General features: G+C 38.2%; 1 protein-coding gene across 1 annotated transcript in view; it reads left to right on the top strand.

Annotated features, from left to right (window-relative positions):
- LOC107550917 (transmembrane protein 132C) overlaps positions 1–21,451 on the top strand; it is a 69,559-nt gene that overhangs the window by 45,001 nt on the left and 3,107 nt on the right. Inside the window, exons 4-6 of the mRNA XM_016232366.1 lie at positions 2,484–2,692; positions 13,059–13,332; positions 14,983–15,174. Of these exons, the coding sequence (XP_016087852.1) occupies positions 2,484–2,692; positions 13,059–13,332; positions 14,983–15,174 (675 nt within the window). The remainder of the gene's footprint in view (positions 1–2,483; positions 2,693–13,058; positions 13,333–14,982; positions 15,175–21,451) is intronic.

Genomic DNA, 21,451 nt, shown 5'->3' with positions numbered 1-21,451 from the left:
TTGATAGATATGCATACTTTTATTGAGCAAGGACATATTCACAAAAGTGAAAGAACAGACATATATGTTTTAAAAGATTTCTATTTCGAATTAATGTTATTTTGAATTTTGTTTCCATCAAATAATCCTGAAACAAAATGAATCAAAAAACTTGTGCAGCAAATCAGCATGTAAGAATGATTTCTGAAGGATCATGTGACTGATGTAATGGCTGCTGAAAATGTTACTTTTCATCACAGGAATGAATTACATTTTAAAATATATTACAACAGACAAGAATTATATTGAATCAAAATAATATTTTCAAATATTAAAATTTTTACTGTATTTTTGATCAAATAAATGCAGGCTTGGTGAGCAACTTATGGTCGTGTGGTGTAAATATTTCTATATTTTTAGATTTTCATAAAGACATTTAGGCTACATTTACACTGCAGCAAAATGTGGCCCTAATCTGATTAGTTTTTTTACTTTTTGAATCTTTTTTTTGCTCATATGTGATTTTTTTTCATGACAGTGTGAACAGCACAAATCACATGGAATCTGATCTTTTTTATTCTTATTTGGGCCACTTCCATATGTGGTCCTAAATCTGATTCAGGCCAGATGTTTTGCAATGCGACTTCAATCTGAATAGTCATATCAGAATTCATGCGACTATTTTGTCACTCTAGATTGTCATTCGTCATAATTCTGCACTGATGGGAGTCACTCCAGAGATTTTACATACTGGTAGTCTTTGATCACCCTGTGAATATGACAGACGGTTGCAGAGGTGTCAGTGGAGATACAGTGAGGTCATAGGTTTATAGGTTTTACATTGACAGATTTACACAAGCTAAACTTACGGGGTCGCACCCATAAATATTTAAAAACGTTTCTCCTCGCCTCCTCGCCTTTGTACTGCTTATCACCTGTTCACATTTACAGTCTAAATTGACGTATCATAGACCTTTAAAAACACTATATTATAGATCAACCCCAAACTCTGAAAATGTTTGGCATTTTTAGAATAAAAATAAATTGTTACGGGGCTGATGAGATGTGAGACATGTGGATCCATGTGCAAGCTTTATTAAAGCAGAGGAGGTCAGAAACATAGGCAGGGTCAAACAGTGGCAAACAGGTATATGGCGGGCAAGACACAAGAATAATCCTAGGGCTAGCGAAGGTCAACGAACGGCGAACAGAATCAAAAAGGGCAAAACTAAAGGGATAAATCCAGGAAAACAGGCAAAGATCAGAAACCGAGAAGCTAGGCTAGGAAGCTAACGAGGGCTCTGTAGAGTAGCTATCACTGCTGGCGATAAGCGCATACAATACTCGGCAGTTAGAAGGAGTGAGATGGAGTGTTAAATAGTGAGTGAGTGATATGAAACAGCTGTGTGCAATCAGTGCTGTGTACAATCAGTGCTGTGTGCAATCAGTGCAATGAATGATGGGATATGTAGTCCGGGGTGATATGCAACAGTGTGTAGTGCGAGAGTCAATGAAAATGGAAAGGGTGACCTCTGATGGCTAGCAGATGGAAGTTCATGGACCGGATACGTAACATAAATACCCATTTCATTTATGAATCATTTTAGTTGAACTGAGAACATTTTCAAGTGATAACAGATCTAGTAATACTCGGCAGTTAGAAGGAGTGAGATGGAGTGTTAAATAGTGAGTGAGTGATATGAAACAGCTGTGTGCAATCAGTGCTGTGTACAATCAGTGTTGTGTGCAATCAGTGCAATGAATGATGGGATATGTAGTCCGGGGTGATATGCAACAGTGTGTAGTGCGAGAGTCAATGAAAATGGAAAGGGTGACCTCTGATGGCTAGCAGATAGAAGTTCATGGACCGGATACGTAACATAAATACCCATTTCATTTATGAATCATTTTAGTTGAACTGAGAACATTTTCAAGTGATAACAGATCTAGTACACACACACACACACAGAGAGAGAGGGAGAGTTAAACATTCAGTTTTTACCTTAAGATAACAGGTGCTGTTTTCGTCTTGGGCATCTGTAGTACTCTGTTAAATGTGATAGAGCCAGTACTGCTTTTAGCTTTAGGTAGAAACCAATAGAGCAACTGAAAGAGATGAGAACAACTTTTCAGTGAACCACTCTGTCGAGAGATTGTGGGAGCCAAGATCAAATACACCCCAGAAATGTTAAGACGTGGGATACTTAATCGTGACCTAAATCTGTGTAGGTGAATGTTGTGGTCAGTTCTTTGTTTTAAATCATAACTCAAGAAAATACTTATACCAGAACACTAACTTTTGACCGAGAGTCAAGGCTGACTTTTCAAAATAAAATATTTTCCAATAACATCAGACTTCACTGCCAATCCATTTCAAATATACCTTGTCTTTTGCTCAGATGCATTGTATTGATTTTGGTAATTTGAAGTTGTGTCCTGGGAAGATGAATTCACTGTTCTTTTATGACTTCTCCATCACTGACATCCTTTTTTTCTGCTCTCAGGTATCAGACAGGTGTGATTACGTCTACGTGAATGGCAAGGAGATGAGAGGACGGGTCCAAATGCTGCTGAACTTCACATATGGTTACCTGAGGGCCCAGCTGGAGGTGAAGGTCTGGATTCCCAAACTGCCTCTGCACATCGAAGTTTCAGATACCGAACTCAGTCAGATCAAAGGCTGGAGGATTCCCGTAAACAGTAACACCCAGAGGTACAAAACTTTGTGTTGGATTCTGAGAATATTGAGTGATCAGTAGACCTGTGCTGAATCTGCATGCACAGTGAAAAGCAGATTTCCCCAGAATTCAAACACCTGTCACTCACAGAGTTCTGTACCTCTCAACTCACAGTCTGATTGTAGCATTTTGCTATCTGTTATGGCAAGGATTCCACCAGGGGGCTGTGAATGTACACCAGGTGGTCTCTGTGTGTGTGTGTGTGTGTGTGTGTGTGTGTGTGTGTGTAGAATTCACACCAAAGCGGTAAAAATGGTCCTTCCACACCAGGATGGAAGTCTGAAATCCTGTTCACCGTCAAATATTCCCAACTGTGAAATAAGCAACTTTGGCAATCCCATCAAGAACACGTCTCAGATGGTGTGTGTGTGTGTGGGTGTGTGTGTGGGTGTGTGTGTGTGTGTGTGTGTGTGTGTGTGTGGTCTTTAAAGGTTCATCCTTAACTGACCGGTCTTCAAATAGATCAGAATTAAGCAGTTATATTATCAAACTGAACAAATGCGTTAAAGGAATAGTTTACCCAAAATGTAAAATTCTGTCATGATTTTCTCATTTAAAATCCATAAGATTTCATTCATCTTCAAAACAAAAATGGAAGATATTTGTCATGACACCAGAGAGATTTCTGTCCCTCACTGAAAGTCCACTCCACCAAAAGTGTAATGCTTCAAAAAGTTAATAAAGTAATCCATATGAATCGAGTGGTTTAATCTAAGTGTTCCGAAGAGAAAGGATCGCTTTATATGATGAACAGATTTAATTTAGGTTTGTTTTCACATATGAAAAAATGGGAAATGGAAGCTCAACTGTACTTGCTTGAATTCTTGTTTATCACACAAGCACTTTTAAACTTCCATTTTTGTAGTGCCAAAAATTTGGCAGAATGGACTTTCAATTGAAGACAGAAATCTCTCAGTTTTCATTAAATATATTGGTAACACTTTACTTAAAGCCTTTATGTATAATGCATTATAAAGGGTTATTAAGGGGTATAATGCATTAAAAATATTCATAATGGGTGTTGTAATACATTATATCTTGTCATAAATAATTATAATAGAATATAAATTGCATAGTGTAAGAATAAATTGATACATCTTCAAAACAAAAATGGAAGATATTTGTCATGACACCAGAGAGATTTCTGTCCCTCACTGAAAGTCCACTCCACCAAAAGTGTAATGCTTCAAAAAGTTCATAAAGTAATCCATATGAATTGAGTGGTTTAATCTAAGTGTTCCGAAGAGAAAGGATCGCTTTATATGATGAACAGATTTAATTTAGGTTTGTTTTCACATATGAAAAAATGGGAAATGGAAGCTCAACTGTACTTGCTTGAATTCTTGTTCATCACACAAGCACTTTTAAACTTCCATTTTTGTAGTGCCAAAAATTTGGCAGAATGGACTTTCAATTGAATACAGAAATCTCTCAGTTTTCATTAAATATATTGGGAACACTTTACTTAAAACCTTTATGTATAATGCATTATAAAGGGTTATTAAGGGGTATAATGCATTAAAAATATTCATAATGGGTGTTGTAATACATTATATCTTGTCATAAATAATTATAACAGAATATAAATTGCATAGTGTAAGAATAAATTGATGAGTGTTGTAATGCATTAACTGTGGTTACAATTATTCATGAGATTGTGCAATGCATTATAAGGTTCATTACAAGGCATAATTAATGCATTAAAACTACTTTTATAATGCTTTAAGTAAAGTGTTATCTTCTTTGGAGTTTTGAAGATGAATGAATGCCTTGTGGATTTAGAACAACATGAGTGTGAGTAAAAATTGGCACAATTTTCGTTTTTGAGTAAACTATCCAAAAATGGAATCATATGTTTATCATTGTTACCATAAAAAAAATTATGGTAAAATATTAACTTTGACAGCCCTAAAAATGTATTTAAATAAGTAAGTAAATAAATTTTTTTAGCTAATTTATTCTATATTTTTGGTTGGGAAAGAGCAAAAAACTTTTATAACATGGGTGGGTCTCTGTGATCAGCTCATAAATATTGACAGCTCTACAAATGCAGAGGCTGAAAATCCTGCAGTTAGAAACTTAAAAGGGAAAAATTAAGAAAATTCTGCAATGATTGTTTTAAATATGTGAATATGGCACAGAAAAGGAGATGTCTATCCCTAGCGAGCACATGAAAACTTCTAAATATTCAGATATATGAAGACAAATCACAACAATGTTCAGCATAATCAAGCAGAGTATTTTTCGGGATTAAAAAAAAAAAACATTTAGAAAAAAAAAAGTTAAAACTTTAAAGTTAAAATGCACTGAAATCCTTATATCGATTTGTACTGTGAGTGGTGAAGTGAAGGAATGTGAGAAGCCCCACACAATCACAGAGAAACAGATCTTACAAGCAGCTCTGGAGTGTGAAACCATTAAACAAACTCTCTGTTGGGCAGTACAGTAATGCCGTGAATCCGTGATAGGACAATGGACGTGATACAAAGGATGTAATAGGCCCCCTCCTTGGCTTAGAATCAAATAATGTTATGATACATCTCGCATCTGGTTGGATTGTTGCACTTGGAGCTTTTTCTAGAAAGCTTTCTTATGGGGAAAATGAATATGAATTCCAGAGTGGACACTGTTGAGCTCCATTGAAAATTAATAACACTAAGTTTGCATTTATTTCATTAACAACCATCATATAATGCTTTGCTTGTAGATCAAAAGTTCATATTAAGCATTCATATTGATTTCATTGAACCTGTATGAGTTCACATTCATATCAGAGTATGAAAATATATTAATCATCAAAGCATTTCTAATTATAAATATGCATAAAAAGAAAATATAGCTTTTGGTGGTCCCTGGATTGGTTAAAAGTCTGTGAATCTGTAAAAGTAGGAAATCCTTGAGTTATGAAACAGCCACATTAAAGGGGGTTGATCATTTTAAACCTATTGCAAATGCTCCTGGCTGCAATTTCCCAGCATGCACCTTTAATATTTTGTTATCATTCAAACCTGAAGTATGGGGATACATTTCACCTCTCTCCTTATAACCTACACGGATCAACTTGGGCTTGTGAATTCAAAATAGAATAAAGTCAATATATACGATTTCCTGAAGGTATGGAGGCAGTTTCCTCTGTCTCCATTTCCATATGTCCCATGTGGCACAATGATTCACGACGTGTGTGAGAAGCTGAGAATACAGAATATAAAATATGAAGCTCTTCATGTCAGACTTTGTTTCATGTTTTGTGTATGTTTTGTTCCCCACATACTCCATGTCCTGGTTTTCTCCCGTACTTCTATGCCCATATTTGGTCCATCCTGTTCCTGTCCCCATTTAGTTCTATATGTTTCAGCTGTCTCCCGTTAATCCCCTTGTCTATTCCTTGATTAGTACCATGATTTAAGCCCTGTGTGTTTCCATGTCTAGCGTGCTGTCTTAAACGTCGATCCCCATTCCTACGTGTGTGTCCTGATTGTAAATAAAGACTATTCATGGTGAAATCTCCTACGTCTCCTTCGTTCCTCGCTCCGACACAGTAGGCAACACCATCAATTCTCTGTTCTGGCTCGGGGCCAACTACCATCCCCCCATAGACCTCACAGACACCAAGGGACTATGCTGGAGGGAAGGGATCTACCGGTGGTCTGGGGAGTGTCTGGGCCCGAGCCAGAACCAGCCCGCTGTCAAGCCCACCGGCAGCGGCATTCCCAAGCCCGCCGGCCATTCCTTTGTCAAGCCTGCCGGCCACGGCTCAGTCTAGCCCACCGGCTGCTCTGATGTCAAGTCCGCAGGCCAGGGCATTCTCAAGCCTGCCAGTGGTTCCTCAATCAAGCCTGCCGGCCGCGGCTCACTCAAGCTCACCGACCACGCCTTTCACCCCGAACCTAAAGGGGAATCAAAGGAGGAGAAGGCGGTCAGCTCCAGCCCCAGAGCTCGCTTCAGTGTCGGCTCCAGCCCCTGAATCCGGCCTAAAGAAGGCTCCTGTTCCTGAGTTTAGCCCACGGAGGGCTCCAGTCCCCGAGTTTAGCCCAGTGAGGGCTCCAGTCACCGAGTTTAGCCCAGAGAGGGCTCCAGTCCCTGTGTTTAGCACAGAAAGGGCTCCAGTTCCTATGTCCAGCCCAAGGAGGGCTCCAGTCCCCGAGTTTAGCCCAGTGAGGGCTCCAGTCACCGAGTTTAGCCCAGAGAGGGCTCCAGTCCCTGTGTTTAGCACAGAAAGGGCTCCAGTTCCTATGTCCAGCCCAAGGAGGGCTCCAGTCCCCAAGTCAAGCCCAGGGAGGGCCACAGTTCCCGAGTTAGGCCTACAGAGGGCCTCTAAAGACGATATTCTCCCCAAGGATTTTTTTTGTGGGGGTGGGGGGGTTAGTATGAGTCCATCCATAGTGGCCGGGCAGAGTGGCGAGGCCAAGGCCATGGAGGCCATCCAGCCATGGCCTTCTGAATTCCCTGCTCTGCCATGGATTCCTAGTCTGCCTGCTCCACCATGGCTTCCTAGTCTGCCTTATCCGCCATGGCTCCCCGAGCTCCTGGAGGCCTGCTGTCCCGAGTAGGCCTGTCCTGAGGGGCCTCCAGAGTGCCCACCCTGGAGTTATGTGTGTGTTTCTAACATTACAATTAAAAGAGGGTTTTGTGCATGTAACTCATAAACAACCCTTATATTAAACGTCAAGCACAATTGTATTACAAATAATTCCTACAAATGCTCATATGATACCTCATGCATGATCTAAATATCATTGAAACTTAAGAGTATGCTCTTTTAATTTGGAGCAGCAAGTAACTAGCTAGCAACACCATAACAACACCCAAGAAATGCAAATGCAGAGAAAGTTGTTTAATGAGGCCATCCAGCCATGGCCTTCTGAATTCCCTGCTCTGCCATGGATTCCTAGTCTGCCTGCTCCACCATGGCTTCCTAGTCTGCCTTATCCGCCATGGCTCCCCGAGCTCCTGGAGGCCTGCTGTCCCGAGTAGGCCTGTCCTGAGGGGCCTCCAGAGTGCCCACCCTGGAGTTATGTGTGTGTTTCTAACATTACAATTAAAAGAGGGTTTTGTGCATGTAACTCATAAACAACCCTTATATTAAACGTCAAGCACAATTGTATTACAAATAATTCCTACGAATGCTCATATGATACCTCATGCATGATCTAAATATCATTGAAACTTAAGAGTATGCTCTTTTAATTTGGAGCAGCAAGTAACTAGCTAGCAACACCATAACACCCAAGAAATGCAAATGCAGAGAAAGTTGTTTAAATGTCTAAAACAAAAATTGCTGATACCTTGTAATGGTAATATGTTTTGTGTATTTGCCATCTACTATACGTCATGCACGGATTTGAAATCTCTGTTGAAATTAAGATGCATGTGATCAGTGTATAATGATGATTTTTGGACAACACTAGTTAAGTTGGACTTAAATGAGACAAGTGAGCAAGCCCTACACCAGCAGGATCTTCATTGATCTGTGTCTCCGGTAGTGGGAGGTTGTCTGTCAGTGTGGATCGAGTGGACTCTAATGAGGGGCTCGATTGCCGTCCTCCTGACAGCCTCAATCTCGGAGAGCACTAACAAGATGGCCACCTGATGCAATCATATTCTGATTCAGTGACAGAGCCCCAAAGTCCATCCTAATGTCGCAGTCTTGTGGCAATAATGCACACTGCAGTGGTGACACCTTAAGAACCCACTCACTCATAGTTTTCATCACACTAGTTACTTCAGCAGCACCCACACACTGCTTGGTGTCTCTAGTTCAGTCAAACTGAGATTTAAAAACAATAGTTTAAAATGGGTCATTAAATGTGCACAGTTTTTGAAGATGGGGGCCCACAATGTAAATGGAATGACAGGTTTTTCTTATGAATAGTAATTGGGCCATGCTGACATAGGTAACAGGGTTGCGAACATTTCACTCAATGTTTAATGGCCCAGCCAATGAATGTCAACTACCTGGAGTTTGAGAAAGAGTTTAAATTGTAAAATGTCCCATTAAATTCCCAATTAAACAGTTTTTGAATGTCACTGCCTTGTGGTGCAACCACATTTACCATTGTTTGGCACATATTTGTGGGTAAATTTTAACCATTCAAGAGGAATTAATGCAACTAGGTTCATGTGTGATTTCATGTGAAGGCAAAAGAAAATGAATAAATGGAAGCCATTAAAAATTATATATTTTGTCAATCATCTTTTTTCTTTTTCTTTTTTGTCTTTATTGCATAGGACAGTAGGAGACTGACGGGAAATGTCTGATCCAAAACATAACATGTTTTTGTATATCTTGTTCTGATAATGTAATATATAATTTAAAAGACATTATTTCCCTGATGAAAAAATAAACAATAGACACCATCACAAAATTTGTAATGGTTTTACTGATTATATTGGGACTTGTATTGGTTTTAATGGAAAATGTGATGGAGCCTGTGGGTTTCTACTGGTAATTGGTCACCTTCTATTGGTGGCTTGTTAAAACCACTTAACCCTAATGCAATATGTCCCAAAACACACTACAGAAAAACATTTTTCAATGGCTTTAATGATTAAAAGTCGATCATTTGTAATGGTTGTAATGGTATTAGTAGTGGAAACCAATATCATTTCTGTGATGGTTTCTATTGATTTTTTCTTCAGCAGGATTGGATGAAAATATATATTTTTTAAAGTTCTATGTAAGTCAATGGCTGTTATAAACATTCTTTAAAATATCTTCGTGTTCAACAGCAGAAAGAAATTCATACAGGTTTGGCGCAACATGAGGGTGAGTAAATGATGATAGAATATGCATTTTTGCGAAATAGCTTTCATTCCAGGCAGTTTAGGATTCTGCAGGTGAAGAGGTTCTTGCATGACTTCATGCAGGGTTTTTTTTAACAGCTGACTAAGTCTGGTTTAGAGCCTCCACTCGTTTTTTGGGCTCCTGTTAATTGTGTTCTTGTTAGCAAGGTTGTTTTGAGGTATCAGAACACAAAATTTGTTGAATCTTACCCAAATGACTTCATCTCCACATGTACCCTCTAAAACGCATGCTGTTAAATGAAGGACTTCATCGTCAGCACATCACGACTAATTAGCCTGCCTCCACTAGCCACGCTCACCTAGCGCTACAGAAAGTCAAGGGCCTCTGTCAGCAGTTTATGAACATGTGTTCGGCGGCCCAGACGCTCATTAGCAAGAGCTAGAGTTGGCTCTCACAGCTGCAGTCCGGTTTACACAGCGCATGCCAAAGTACATTCATCTCTCCTGTGATTATCACAATGTGAACATGTTTAGCAAGGATGAACGAGCATGTTAAAAACGGCAAATTCACCTTATGTTTGTTTTACTTGACCCAGAGACATTTTGCATGCAAGAGAGGAGAAAGTGTCCATTTTGGCTCATTGTCTGAAAAAGTGGCAGAGGAACGTGTGTGTTTTGCATTCACCACTGATTTCCCTCTCCACACATTCTCATTTATATTTATCGTGGCATAACAGGGATGACCTTGCTGATGTAACCGCATTACGGTTTGGTGCTAGTGGGCACTGATGATCCATTTGTTTACCGCTATATGTGTGTATGAGAGAGAGAATCGCAAGGCTCTTCGTCCTCTGCCAAATGCGCTGCCAGTTGGTCCGTGTAGTGCGAGAGAGAGAGAGAAACTGACCCGAGAGAGCGTTTTTGTGCTCGTGCCAAGCCTGTAGTGTGTAGAGTGCCAGGCTGGCCAGCACTTTACGGCCTGGTGTTAACAGTGTTCTCTCAACACCAGGCAGGCATGATAAAGTCTGACCGCTGGGGATGACTATTCCTGTTTATATCAAGGAATGACGCTGTGTGAGAGAGATATGTGGAGCTGATTGCCCCCTTAAGGGACGTCTGTCTTCTCTGTGGAAAATATTGTTTATTAAATCGTCTTCAGACCTCCTGTGTAGGTAATAACTGAGCTCTGACACTGTGATCTCACCCAGAACAACTGATGGCTAAATCACAAAATGCCACTTGTTAATATATCTTCCCTTCCCATGAAGCCTTTTTTTACGGTGGAAAGTCCATGGAAGGATTTTCATGTCGTAACAAGGTTGCACTTATTTTCTCTTACAAAGGGTGAAAAAGCAGAGCAGTGTTTGGATCATTTTGCAAACGTTATTGTTCTTAACTAGGCAATAAATCTTGACTACCTGGAGTTTGAGGGGGGGAAAAAAAAAAATATATATATATATATAAAATGTTCCCAAACGGTATTTGGACCTGTAAGTCATAATTATAGCGGTTTTTGAATGTCACTGCCTTAAAGTGCAGTCAAATTCATAATTGTTCAGCATTTCAGGGTTATTATTGTTAACTAAAACTTATCCCATAAAAGATGCCATTACTTGAAATAAAATGAACATTAAAAATAATGAACGAAAAAAATAAACAAACATTTGAGTTAGTTTCTATTTTTTGTTCAGTTTAAGCTGTACAAAAATGAAAACTAAATGAACTAAAAAATAAATCTTAATAAAAAATTATATAGACATGTTAAAAAAATAATAAAATGGCAAAACACAACACAATTACTAAAACAGAAAATATAAAAATAGTATATGTATAGAAAATATTTTTATAAAATCTAATACAAAAATTAACAAAAACAAATTTTTTGCTGAAAATCACACATTTACAAGCATAACAAAATATCAAAACAAGTGCTGTTTATTAGATAAAATAAATATAATATATAAGAATAGCACAAACATACTTTTTAATTACGTTTTTTTTTCAACTGCTTACACACATTTTCAAAACTTTACCTCTTTTTTTCAAAACTTTACACACAAATCCAAGAAATGCACACACAAAATGCAAAATGCCTCACATCTCTTGCAAAATGAAGCACTAACACATCTCAAAAGCAAACATTTGCAAACACCTTTGCCATACTATTAATTCCTGTTAGATTGTTGCGTGTTACATAGAGATTTGTGTGTTGTGTGTTTTGCAAAAAGTGTTTTATGAAATAAATAAAAAACTGAGTCAAGGGCCGAGAATTAGTGTATGGTTTTGCAGATTTGGTGTGTGGTTCTGGTGTTTGAGTATCAGGTTTTAGAGATTGTGTGACAAGTAAAGATTTTGTGTGTAAGCAGTTGAAAAAAAACTGTATAACAGGGTTCATTAACATTAGTTAATTGGTTAAGGCATTTATGAATCTAGGTTAATTTATTTATAAATATACACTCTAAAAAATGCTGGGTTAAATATAACCCAGTGCTGGGTAAAATAGGGTCAAACCCAGCAATTGGGCTGTTTTGACCCAGCGGTTGGGTTACTACCCAAGGTTGGGTTAAACATTAAACATTTAACCCAACCGCTGGGTCAAAACAGCCCAATTGCTGGGTTTGACCCTATTTTACCCAGCACTGGGTTGTATTCAACCCAGCATTTTTTAGAGTGTACTATTGGTAATTTGTGTTAGTTCATTTTAATGTAAACTTTTTTGCAGTCACGAGCAGTAAGGGTCTGAAGAAAGTATTTCTTAGGTGTGTGTGTGTGTGTGGTAAGAGAGAGAAATAATTAATGAGGTGGAACAAAACAATTGTTCTGCATGTGAGTGGAGGATTTTTTTTTCATGCTGTAATTGTTGTATGTGATTGCATTATGAAATGGGTTCAATTACAGTGCTGAGAAAGTAAATCTGCCACATTAACATACCTACACACACTGTAATCTGATCCAGCGGACCTACACACACTCACCTTCCTCACAGATAGCCAGAAATCAATTTAATGCAATCTATTTCGTTTAAACACAACAGAGAGGTTTTCTTCCAGTGATTTTATGTTTTTGCTGTACCACGCAAAAAAACATCTAGAGGACTATGATCTTTACTTAAATTTTTCACCCATAGACAATGCACATGGGTATAAACAAACATTCATGAAGCGATTTTGACTGGAATACTTGAACTGATCTTTGATTACAAAAGCACATTAAGCTCTGTCTTCAAATATGAATATGTTCTTTGTGAATCTCTTTACCTTAATCCAGTGGCCTCTAACATCAAACACATGAACAGTCCTGAATGAAAGCAAAAGCTTCGTTGTATTTCCAGTCGTAGAGCATTTAATAAAACTGATATGCTTAATTAGCTTCCCATGATTGGATGCATCAGCCTAATGAAGCTTAATTTAGGTGTGTCAACAGATATTTCTGTTAAAAAAAGGTTGTTTTGTGAAATGTTTCATAAAAAAAATATTTCATGAAACCTTTGAAGAGGTTGACAAAACATGATTGGGTAATACAGTAAATACGCTGAAGTTTACAAAAAAATAATGAATTGTAATCTTGGTGCAGATTCAAACTCCTTTCCATTCCCAGGTCAACGCGGGACAGTGAAGATGACGATGATGAAGAGCGGAGAGGAAAGACGTGTACTCTGCAGTACCAGAGGGCCATGGTGCGTGTGCTCACACACTTTGTGGCTGAATCCTCAGAGACAAGAGGTGAGGTGGCCCACATGCTGGGCAGCGATTGGCAGGTGGATATTACGGAGTTAGTCTGGGACTTCCTGAAGGCAGAGAATCCACGAATCGCTAAGCTGAGAGAGGGACGTGTTTTGGAGGGCATGGATACAGGCATGACCAGCATTCAGGTATGTATATTTTCAATATTTATAAACCCCGTCTGCCAATGTCTGCCAATTTAAAGTCAACGTGTCTCTTCAATTATAAAATATATTTTTACACTGAAAAATACACTTAAAAACATACACTAATGTGTATTCAGGGTGTAAGGAAAATATGTTTTGAATTTTTACTTGCTGGTTACGCCACAAGACATTTTTAGTGCCATTGTTCACCCAGAAATGAAAGTTTTCTCGCCTTCAGGCCATTCATGATGTAGTTTGTTTCTTCATTGGAACAGATTTGGAGAAATTTAGGATTGTATCACTTGCTCACCAATGGATCCTCTGCAGTGACTGGGTGCCGTCAAAATGAGAGTCAAACAGCTGATAAAAAACATCACAATAATCCACAAGAAATCCACACGACTACAGTCCATCAGTTAATGTCTTGTGAAGTGATAAGCTGGTTTCTAAGAAACAAATCCATCCAGATATTTTAACTTTATACCGTCACCAAAATATGAGTCCATTATCCGTAATAACTCTTTCTTCTGTGAAAAAGTCCATCCCCTGTTGTCCTCTCACATCAACATCCACCAGTTTTTTTGTTTGGAGCTGTTTTGGACTGTTTTCATTTGTAAATGGTGATGTGTGCATATTTCTCTCCTGATTTAGAGACTGCTTTTTGACTGGAGAAAGCAATATCATGGATTAGAGGAATCTCATTTTGGCCGGAAACAACAGTTTGAAGTTCAAAATGTCTTATTGATGGATTTATTACAAACATGCAACATTTTGCTTCACAGTATGTTAATTGGAGTCATGTGGACTCGACTGGAGTGGTGTGGATTACTTGTAGATTATTATTGTGATGTTTTTATCATTTGTTTGGACTCTCATTCTGACAGCACCCATTCACTGCATAGGATCCACTGGTGAGCAAATTGCTAAATGCTAAATTTGTCCAAATCTGTTCTGATGAAAAAACTAACTCATCTACATCTTAGATGACCTGAGAGTGAGTACATTGTCAGAAAAATTAAAAATTTGGGGTGAACTATTCCTTTAAATTGAAGCTTTTCATATAGAATTTTTTTTTTCCTTTTTTTCAAAACTACATGATTTTGTTTCTTGAAAATGGTAGGTTTTTAAAACCTCATGAAACCAACTTGAATACAAAGAGTTTATTTCTAAGGGCTTGTCACATTTTAAACTAGATTTTTTTTCAGTTTCTTTGTCATTGACTTGTTCTGTACATCAAGTACCATCGCTGTACCGTGGTACTCCCAGCGTACTTTTTCTGCAAGGCTGAACACAGCTAGTACTAAGATGTTACCTTTTTCGCAGCTCACTTTTCTTCAGTAAAGTGGGCTGATATTGCAGCGTACATGTGTCTGAGGAGGTGTTAGTCATCTGGATTTATTTTGTTTTTCCTGTCTGCTTTGAGACCAGATACCTAATATGTGCTCGTCTGCAGTGAAAGTGTGGGCAGGCAGGAGACTGTCTGTAACACCTTTTTATTGCATCAATCACTAGACGGGGTTTACAGCTCTGTGTTCTTGATATTTCTCCCTGTAATTGGAGGTAATCCCTGTGGGCAGCGCTGTCTCCAACAACCCAGATTGCTTATGATGCTTGTATTTAATAATGTGCTTCTGTGTGTATGCTCTGCTCTAGGTTCTGTCCCCGCTGTCAGACTCCATTCTGGCAGAGAAGACGGTGAGGGTTGTGGATGATCGAGTGGCCATCACTGAACTGGGCCTGCAGTTGGTCAGTGGTCTCACACTCAACCTGCAGCTCAACACAGGAAGTAACCGAGCCATCAGCGCCACAGCAACCACACAGGAAGTGCTAAGCAATCCTAAACAGGTCATTTCAAAGCACAAAAATAGAATATTCACAGTTTTCCTGAACAACCAATGGGTGCCGCTATAACTCACTACTGTTATACTGTTTAAATCTAATTAAATATCATTGTAGAAGCTACAAGAGTTAAATATGAGCACCGATTCAGTATGTGACGTTTACCACCACACAAATAAGGGTTTCTAAAAAGGAAATAACCATATAGAAAATGAACAAATCAGAGAAAGAAGTCTATGACTTGTGCTGAAGACACAATTTCGTTGACAACAAAGCTATAGAACTTAACCCTTTTAATTGATCACTTATATAAAAATGACATGCAAAAGAGGGAAATGATGGCCAGGACAGGAGTTTTGTTAATGTAAAACATCTTTTAGCTTGTTTTATTTTTAATTACGTTGTTTCATTATAAGATTGAAGAAAATGCTCTACTTGCATTCACTAACAGTAGTCCATTATATTACGACGCCTTTGAAACTCACTGCAATTCCCTCTTTCTATAACAGCCTATTAAGGAGCGTTTTTCTACATTGGTCATTTGTTGCACAAGTGTGATGTATAACCCAGGGATGAAAGTAACTACGGTTGCCCATGGTTAAATCTGTCATGCTTAATTATGGCTTTGTTAATGGTCTCAGAGGAGGTGGTGAATGTGCAGTGCCTCAGTAGCCTACCTGGACTCAATATAATTATCTTCTAGTTGACTGTCTTAATCAATATGACGCACCTCAGTTTAGGATCAGCGCAGTGCTGTTAGTTCAATCCTTTAAATTAAGCAAGACATACATGTGTTTGTGTGTCTCAGAGCCTCTGTTAATTCTTGTGGTACTTGGTATGACACTGCATATTAAGTACCACTGGTACTGTACCAGAGCTGTTTTTCATGAACACATGAATTTCAAGCAAGTTTCAAACAAAGAGAAATGTATTCTTCCTCATCTTTATGCACAATTACCACTAAAATGGTTTCAAAGCCAAGTGAGCTGCATATTTTCTACAAAGGCAGCATCCTAAATGGTATTTTACACTATGTGATTGTTTGCAAGCTTTTCTTGTGATCTCGCCATCGCACGTGAGCAACAAGCTGTAACGGTTATCTTTCATGGTGTGCAGCGCTGTCCCCGATCTGCGATCTGCCACGTGTCTCCTATTGAAAATGAACTGAGAACATGCGGATTGTGTGAACCATGTAAAATGTGCTAAAAATGTCTGTAGTTGAAATAGAGCCTTATAAATGACTGACGTGGTACACTCTACACTGTTAGACATTTCTGTGATTTCTAGTTATTTACAGTATATCACCCAGTATAATACTGCACATTCGCTTTACAGTAAATAACTGTAATACCCTTTGCATCATGGGAATTTTCTGTGACGTCAAACCCCACATACAGTGACTTCCTCTATTTGTTAAAATTGCTCTATACTACTGTATTTGACGTAGCGGCCTCTTTGGCGCCATTCTATTGAGGCTGCTTTATTTTTCTCATTTCTCACATTTGGATTGACAAGATTTGACTTACACCGTGTCTACAACGCCGCAACAGCTTGGGACTGACTACACTGGATGTCACATCGCTTGTAATGATTGGAAAATCTGTTTGACCTTCATGTCAGAAACAGCACAGAGTGCTTGGAGTACATCTGTACGTCAAAAATATACCGGGGCATCACTTTACTGTCCGCATCCACTGTAGATAGTATAATGGGTTCTATATTGTCTTTTGTTGAGTTGCGCCGCGCCGCGCCACTCGCGTTCGAGGAAGACACGGAGCTGCAGGTTTTGCCCATAGACTGTAAAAAAACATGGATGTAGTGTCTGTGACATCACTCGTAGGGTTCAGAAGAGCATTTTTGAAGCCTAAAGTGGTCGGAGCCGACCGCCGCCATCTTGGCAGCGCGTCACCGCGCGTCACTCCCAGATAATCGCAAAATGGGCAAAAATGGGCAACTCAGCCTAGGCGCTAGTTGCTGAAACCATGCCCGTCTATGGTGACAGCTGTGCTGCCATGCAAAGACAAAAAATCATATCTTAGTTTTTGGTCGAAATGAGTTCTTGATAATTTTGGGACATATATGACCTCCTTTATCATGTGTATAAGTATCTTGGAGAAAAGCCCAGGAGAAACCAAGACAGAACACAGTATCATCAGTTACCGCTCTTTGACTTTGTTTTAGATTGCTCAAATTAAGTTACGGTGCTCTGCATTTGTTTAGCCGTTCGTCAATATTACTGTGCCAGCCTGGAGTTATACGGTATTCTGCCTTTGTTTTACTGTACATTAAAGACTGCGCTTTTAAATTACGGTGTGACTTGTGTACTTTCATACATCTGTCGGCACTTCTTTAGACAAACAAATTAGATAGATCGCGATCTAACAAACTGCTCCATATAACAAAGCACTGTAAACAAGCAACGACTAAATAACTTGGCAACAATAATTAATCATAAATAATCTTTAAAGTTTTTTTTCTTTTTATAATGCAGATGCCAACTCTCAGTCTAGGGCTGCCCACTTCTGCACGTGTGAGGAGTCCAATGCCATGACAGCGTATCACATAAAATCAGCAACTGTTTGCAATTAAATCCGTTTCCTACCTTTTCTTGTAACTCGATAAAAAACATTGCAATGAACGTCATCTTTTTTCTGGACAAATAAAAATCTTTAAAGCCGTTATTCTAAGTTTCACAGTTTAGCGAGTTTCACACACTGGAGCATAGCGGCAGTCCACCTGTCACTCAAGTGGCCACGCCCTTAATTATGCAGAACTTTAAGGCTTAATATAATTGAAACGGATGAGTTATAAAAAAAATTCACCCCCCTCACAGTTGTCATGAAGGGCAAAATTACCTATATAGACCAAAAGCACTTTTTGTACCAGGCTGTAAACATTTTTTTTTCTGCTGTAAAGTTGGGCATTTTAACATGGGGAGTCTATGGGACTGACTCCCTTTTGGAGCCAGCCTCTACACTCTTAAAAATAAAGGTGCTTCACGATGCCATAGAAGAACCTTTTTGTCTAAATGGTTCCATAAAGAACCTTTAACATCTGAAGAACCCTTCTGTTTCACAAAAGGTTCTTTGTGGCGAAATAAGGTTCTTCAGATTACAAAAACACAAGAAAGAGATGGTTCTTTAAAGAACCTTTGACTGAATGGTTCTTTGTGGAACCAAAAATGGTTCTTCTATGGCATCACTTGAAGAACCTTTTGAAGCACCTTTATTTTTAAGAGTGTAGCAGTCAGTCGATGAATTGCAGTTTTAGTCACTTCCGTATTGGCTTCAAGCGAGAGACCGGGAGGTTGCCGCTTGGTTTTACCTGGGGATGAACCCGCGAGAGTGGAAGAGTTCCAGAGAACATCTGCGCTGTGTGTCGATGCACCTTACGAAATAATAAGACCAGTAGGCAAGGTAAAAACTATATGTACGTTTGTCTGTGTGTTTGTGTCAACATTTTTGCACACCAGTTTAACCTAGTAACATTTACCTGTCAACATAACTTTAGCGGTAACAAACTTTACTATGGTAAACTGCGCTGTCGTTTCAAACGAGTTTTGTCAGCTTATTGAATTACCGAATTAAAATTACTTTTAACGAGCAAACTTATTGTGTATTAACATTGTTAACTAATGTGAAATTTTGTGTTAATAGTTAATGTTGGCCAGTAGCCTATTAAGAAAATAAAATCGTATGTTAGTTAGGTTAAACAAGTTTTATGGCTAGCTGCCTTTCTAGTTTTAGAATTTGTTTGTTACAGTTTTTAATGGAATTTAAGATACATTTTTTGTATTTGTGTTTTAAAGGCAACTGCAATGAAGCATCAAGAAAGACATGAGCATGCCACCCTGAGAATGATAATTTATGGTAAGAGAACAACTATGGTTTTGAGAGATGTGTGTATTCTATATGGGGTTTGCCTTTTAAAAGTGTGCCATTTCTACTTGTTTTTCAGAGAAGACATTTCTGTCACTAACAAAGTGGATGGTGAGCAAAGGTGGTGGCCACGTTTTGGAGCAGCACCTGGGTTTTGCAGATGGCTATGTGTTCTTTGGCTGCTTATTTTTTTATTATGTTTCTGTTGCCTAAAGATTCTTTGTTAGGATAAATCCAGATGATACAACATAATGCACTGCTAAATGTCCTAAGACAGGAGAAATGAAGATGCACTGCTCCAGCATTGGAAGACTGTATTTATAAGTGTTATACATGCAATGTTTTAAATAAAGAATTTGACATTTTGTAATCATTGTGTCTGTTTTAATTGAATGCCAGTAGTACCTATGTAAGGTAAAAATACAATGAATTCTATATAAACAATTATCAAATCTAATGAAATATATTCAAATGAATTAATTACAGTAGTATACTGATGAATTGGAATTGATGAATACAGTAATTTACTGTAAAAAGTACAGTTTGCAACTGTAAACCAAATACAGTTTGCTACTGTAAATCTTAATTACAGGAACTTAAGTTACTGTAAAAACCCTTTGAAATGTCTAACAGTGTACATAGGCAATGTCTCTGCTATAAACAAGTGCATCACACAAATAGTGTTCCTCATATTAAACACATGGGAGATGCAACTAACAAAAGATTATATGTGACATGAGGTTTCTGGGAGGAGGTGGGGGAGGGGATTATTCCGAAAAATATACAGTATAAGTATTAAACAAACATAAATTATAGTGCCATTCATTATAAGCAACATTTATAATAAACAAGCCTAAAGTAAAAAAATTGAAATGGCATGGGGGAAATGCGCTATACAAATAAACTTGGGCTCAAGTGCCTCTCTCGAATCCAAATGTGTGTGCTTTGTGCATATTTTGCATACATTCCGTTAATTGCATTATACAAGTCACTTTGGAATATAAGTTGCAGACAGCACATTTGAAAAAAAAAGTGTAACGTTAAGCATCCATTGTGAAAGATATGTGCGGACAAAGTTTGAAACAGCAAATGTCAGCATAGGAATCTCCAGTGATAAAATGACAATTCAAGTGCTGACATAAAGCTTTGCAATAATTAATACCAAACAAGTCCATCTTCCAATAATGCTGGCCATCAAAAGGGTGCAAAAATCTTAATAAATCAGATATTTCAACAACAACAAAAATAAACTATTTAAAACACATTGCAATCCTGAATATATAAACACACTGCAAAATCCCTCTGGAGCTCACAGTATGCTTTTAAAGTATTACAGATATCATTTTGACCTCCCTCATTTGCCATCTCAGTGCATGATTAGAGTGCTCTGGGAGTTTTTCCTCCCCCGTAGGATTTGTAGCGTGTTATTCGCGGACAGCGAGCATTAATGTCTTGGTAAGTGAAGAGCTTAAGATGCGTGTGTGTTGCAAATCCCTATATGCAGCCCCATATCCGTAATAGCACTGTGTTATCTCATATCTTTTAATCTGACTCCTTCTGACCCACCAAGTAGAGCAGAGACCACTCTGATCTCATGGCCTATAAAGGATTGCTGTGTGGAATCAGGCACAGTATAATAGTAAAGTAACACGCAGTGGCACATGGGCTCCACTACAAAATGAAGGAGCTAACTCATTGTTTACTGCCTACACAGGCACATCGACCTGATAGCCACTCACACGGCATTAGTACATAATTAACTTTTCAGATTGATAAAATCCACTGTCTGTACACATGCATTATTGGTCATTAAACTGTTTTGCTTAGTTTTTTTTTTTAAAGTTTTGTACTAATGACATTGGCATGATTTAATAGTTTTGTCACTCACAGCATTTTATACAAGATGAATCTCCATCTTTCAGAAATGGCATCTGTGACAAAAAAAATGAAGACACTTTGTGATTTTGTTCCTTATATATATATTTATTTATTTTTTTTTACTGATTTTATGCTAGAAAAGTTTAACGTGTGTCACCACATGGGGTTCTGGATGAAAAAAAAAGTCATGACAGATGTTTTCTTTAGTAGATATTTTGTATGTCTTTGATTTCAGGAGACAGACCACTCAAATGAAAATGATAATGTTCAATATGGCAGATATTATATATATATATATATATATAAAATCACTTTTTAGTAATAATGTAGGTTACACTTTATTTTAAGGTCCAATTCGTGCTATTAACAAACCATTAACTACGACTTTCACCTCAATTAACTCCAAATTTGCTGCTTATTAATAGTTAGTAAGGTAGTAAGGTCGGATTAGGGATGTAGAATAAGGTCATGCACAATATGTGCTTTATAAGTACTAATACACAGCCAATATGTTAATAATAGGCATG

This window comes from Sinocyclocheilus grahami, unplaced genomic scaffold (genome assembly GCF_001515645.1).
Source record: "Sinocyclocheilus grahami isolate Dianchi unplaced genomic scaffold, SAMN03320097.WGS_v1.1 scaffold410.1, whole genome shotgun sequence".
NCBI lineage: Eukaryota > Metazoa > Chordata > Actinopteri > Cypriniformes > Cyprinidae > Sinocyclocheilus > Sinocyclocheilus grahami.
The sequence above is the reverse complement of the archived record's forward strand: the minus strand, read 5'-3'. Positions and strand labels throughout refer to the sequence as shown.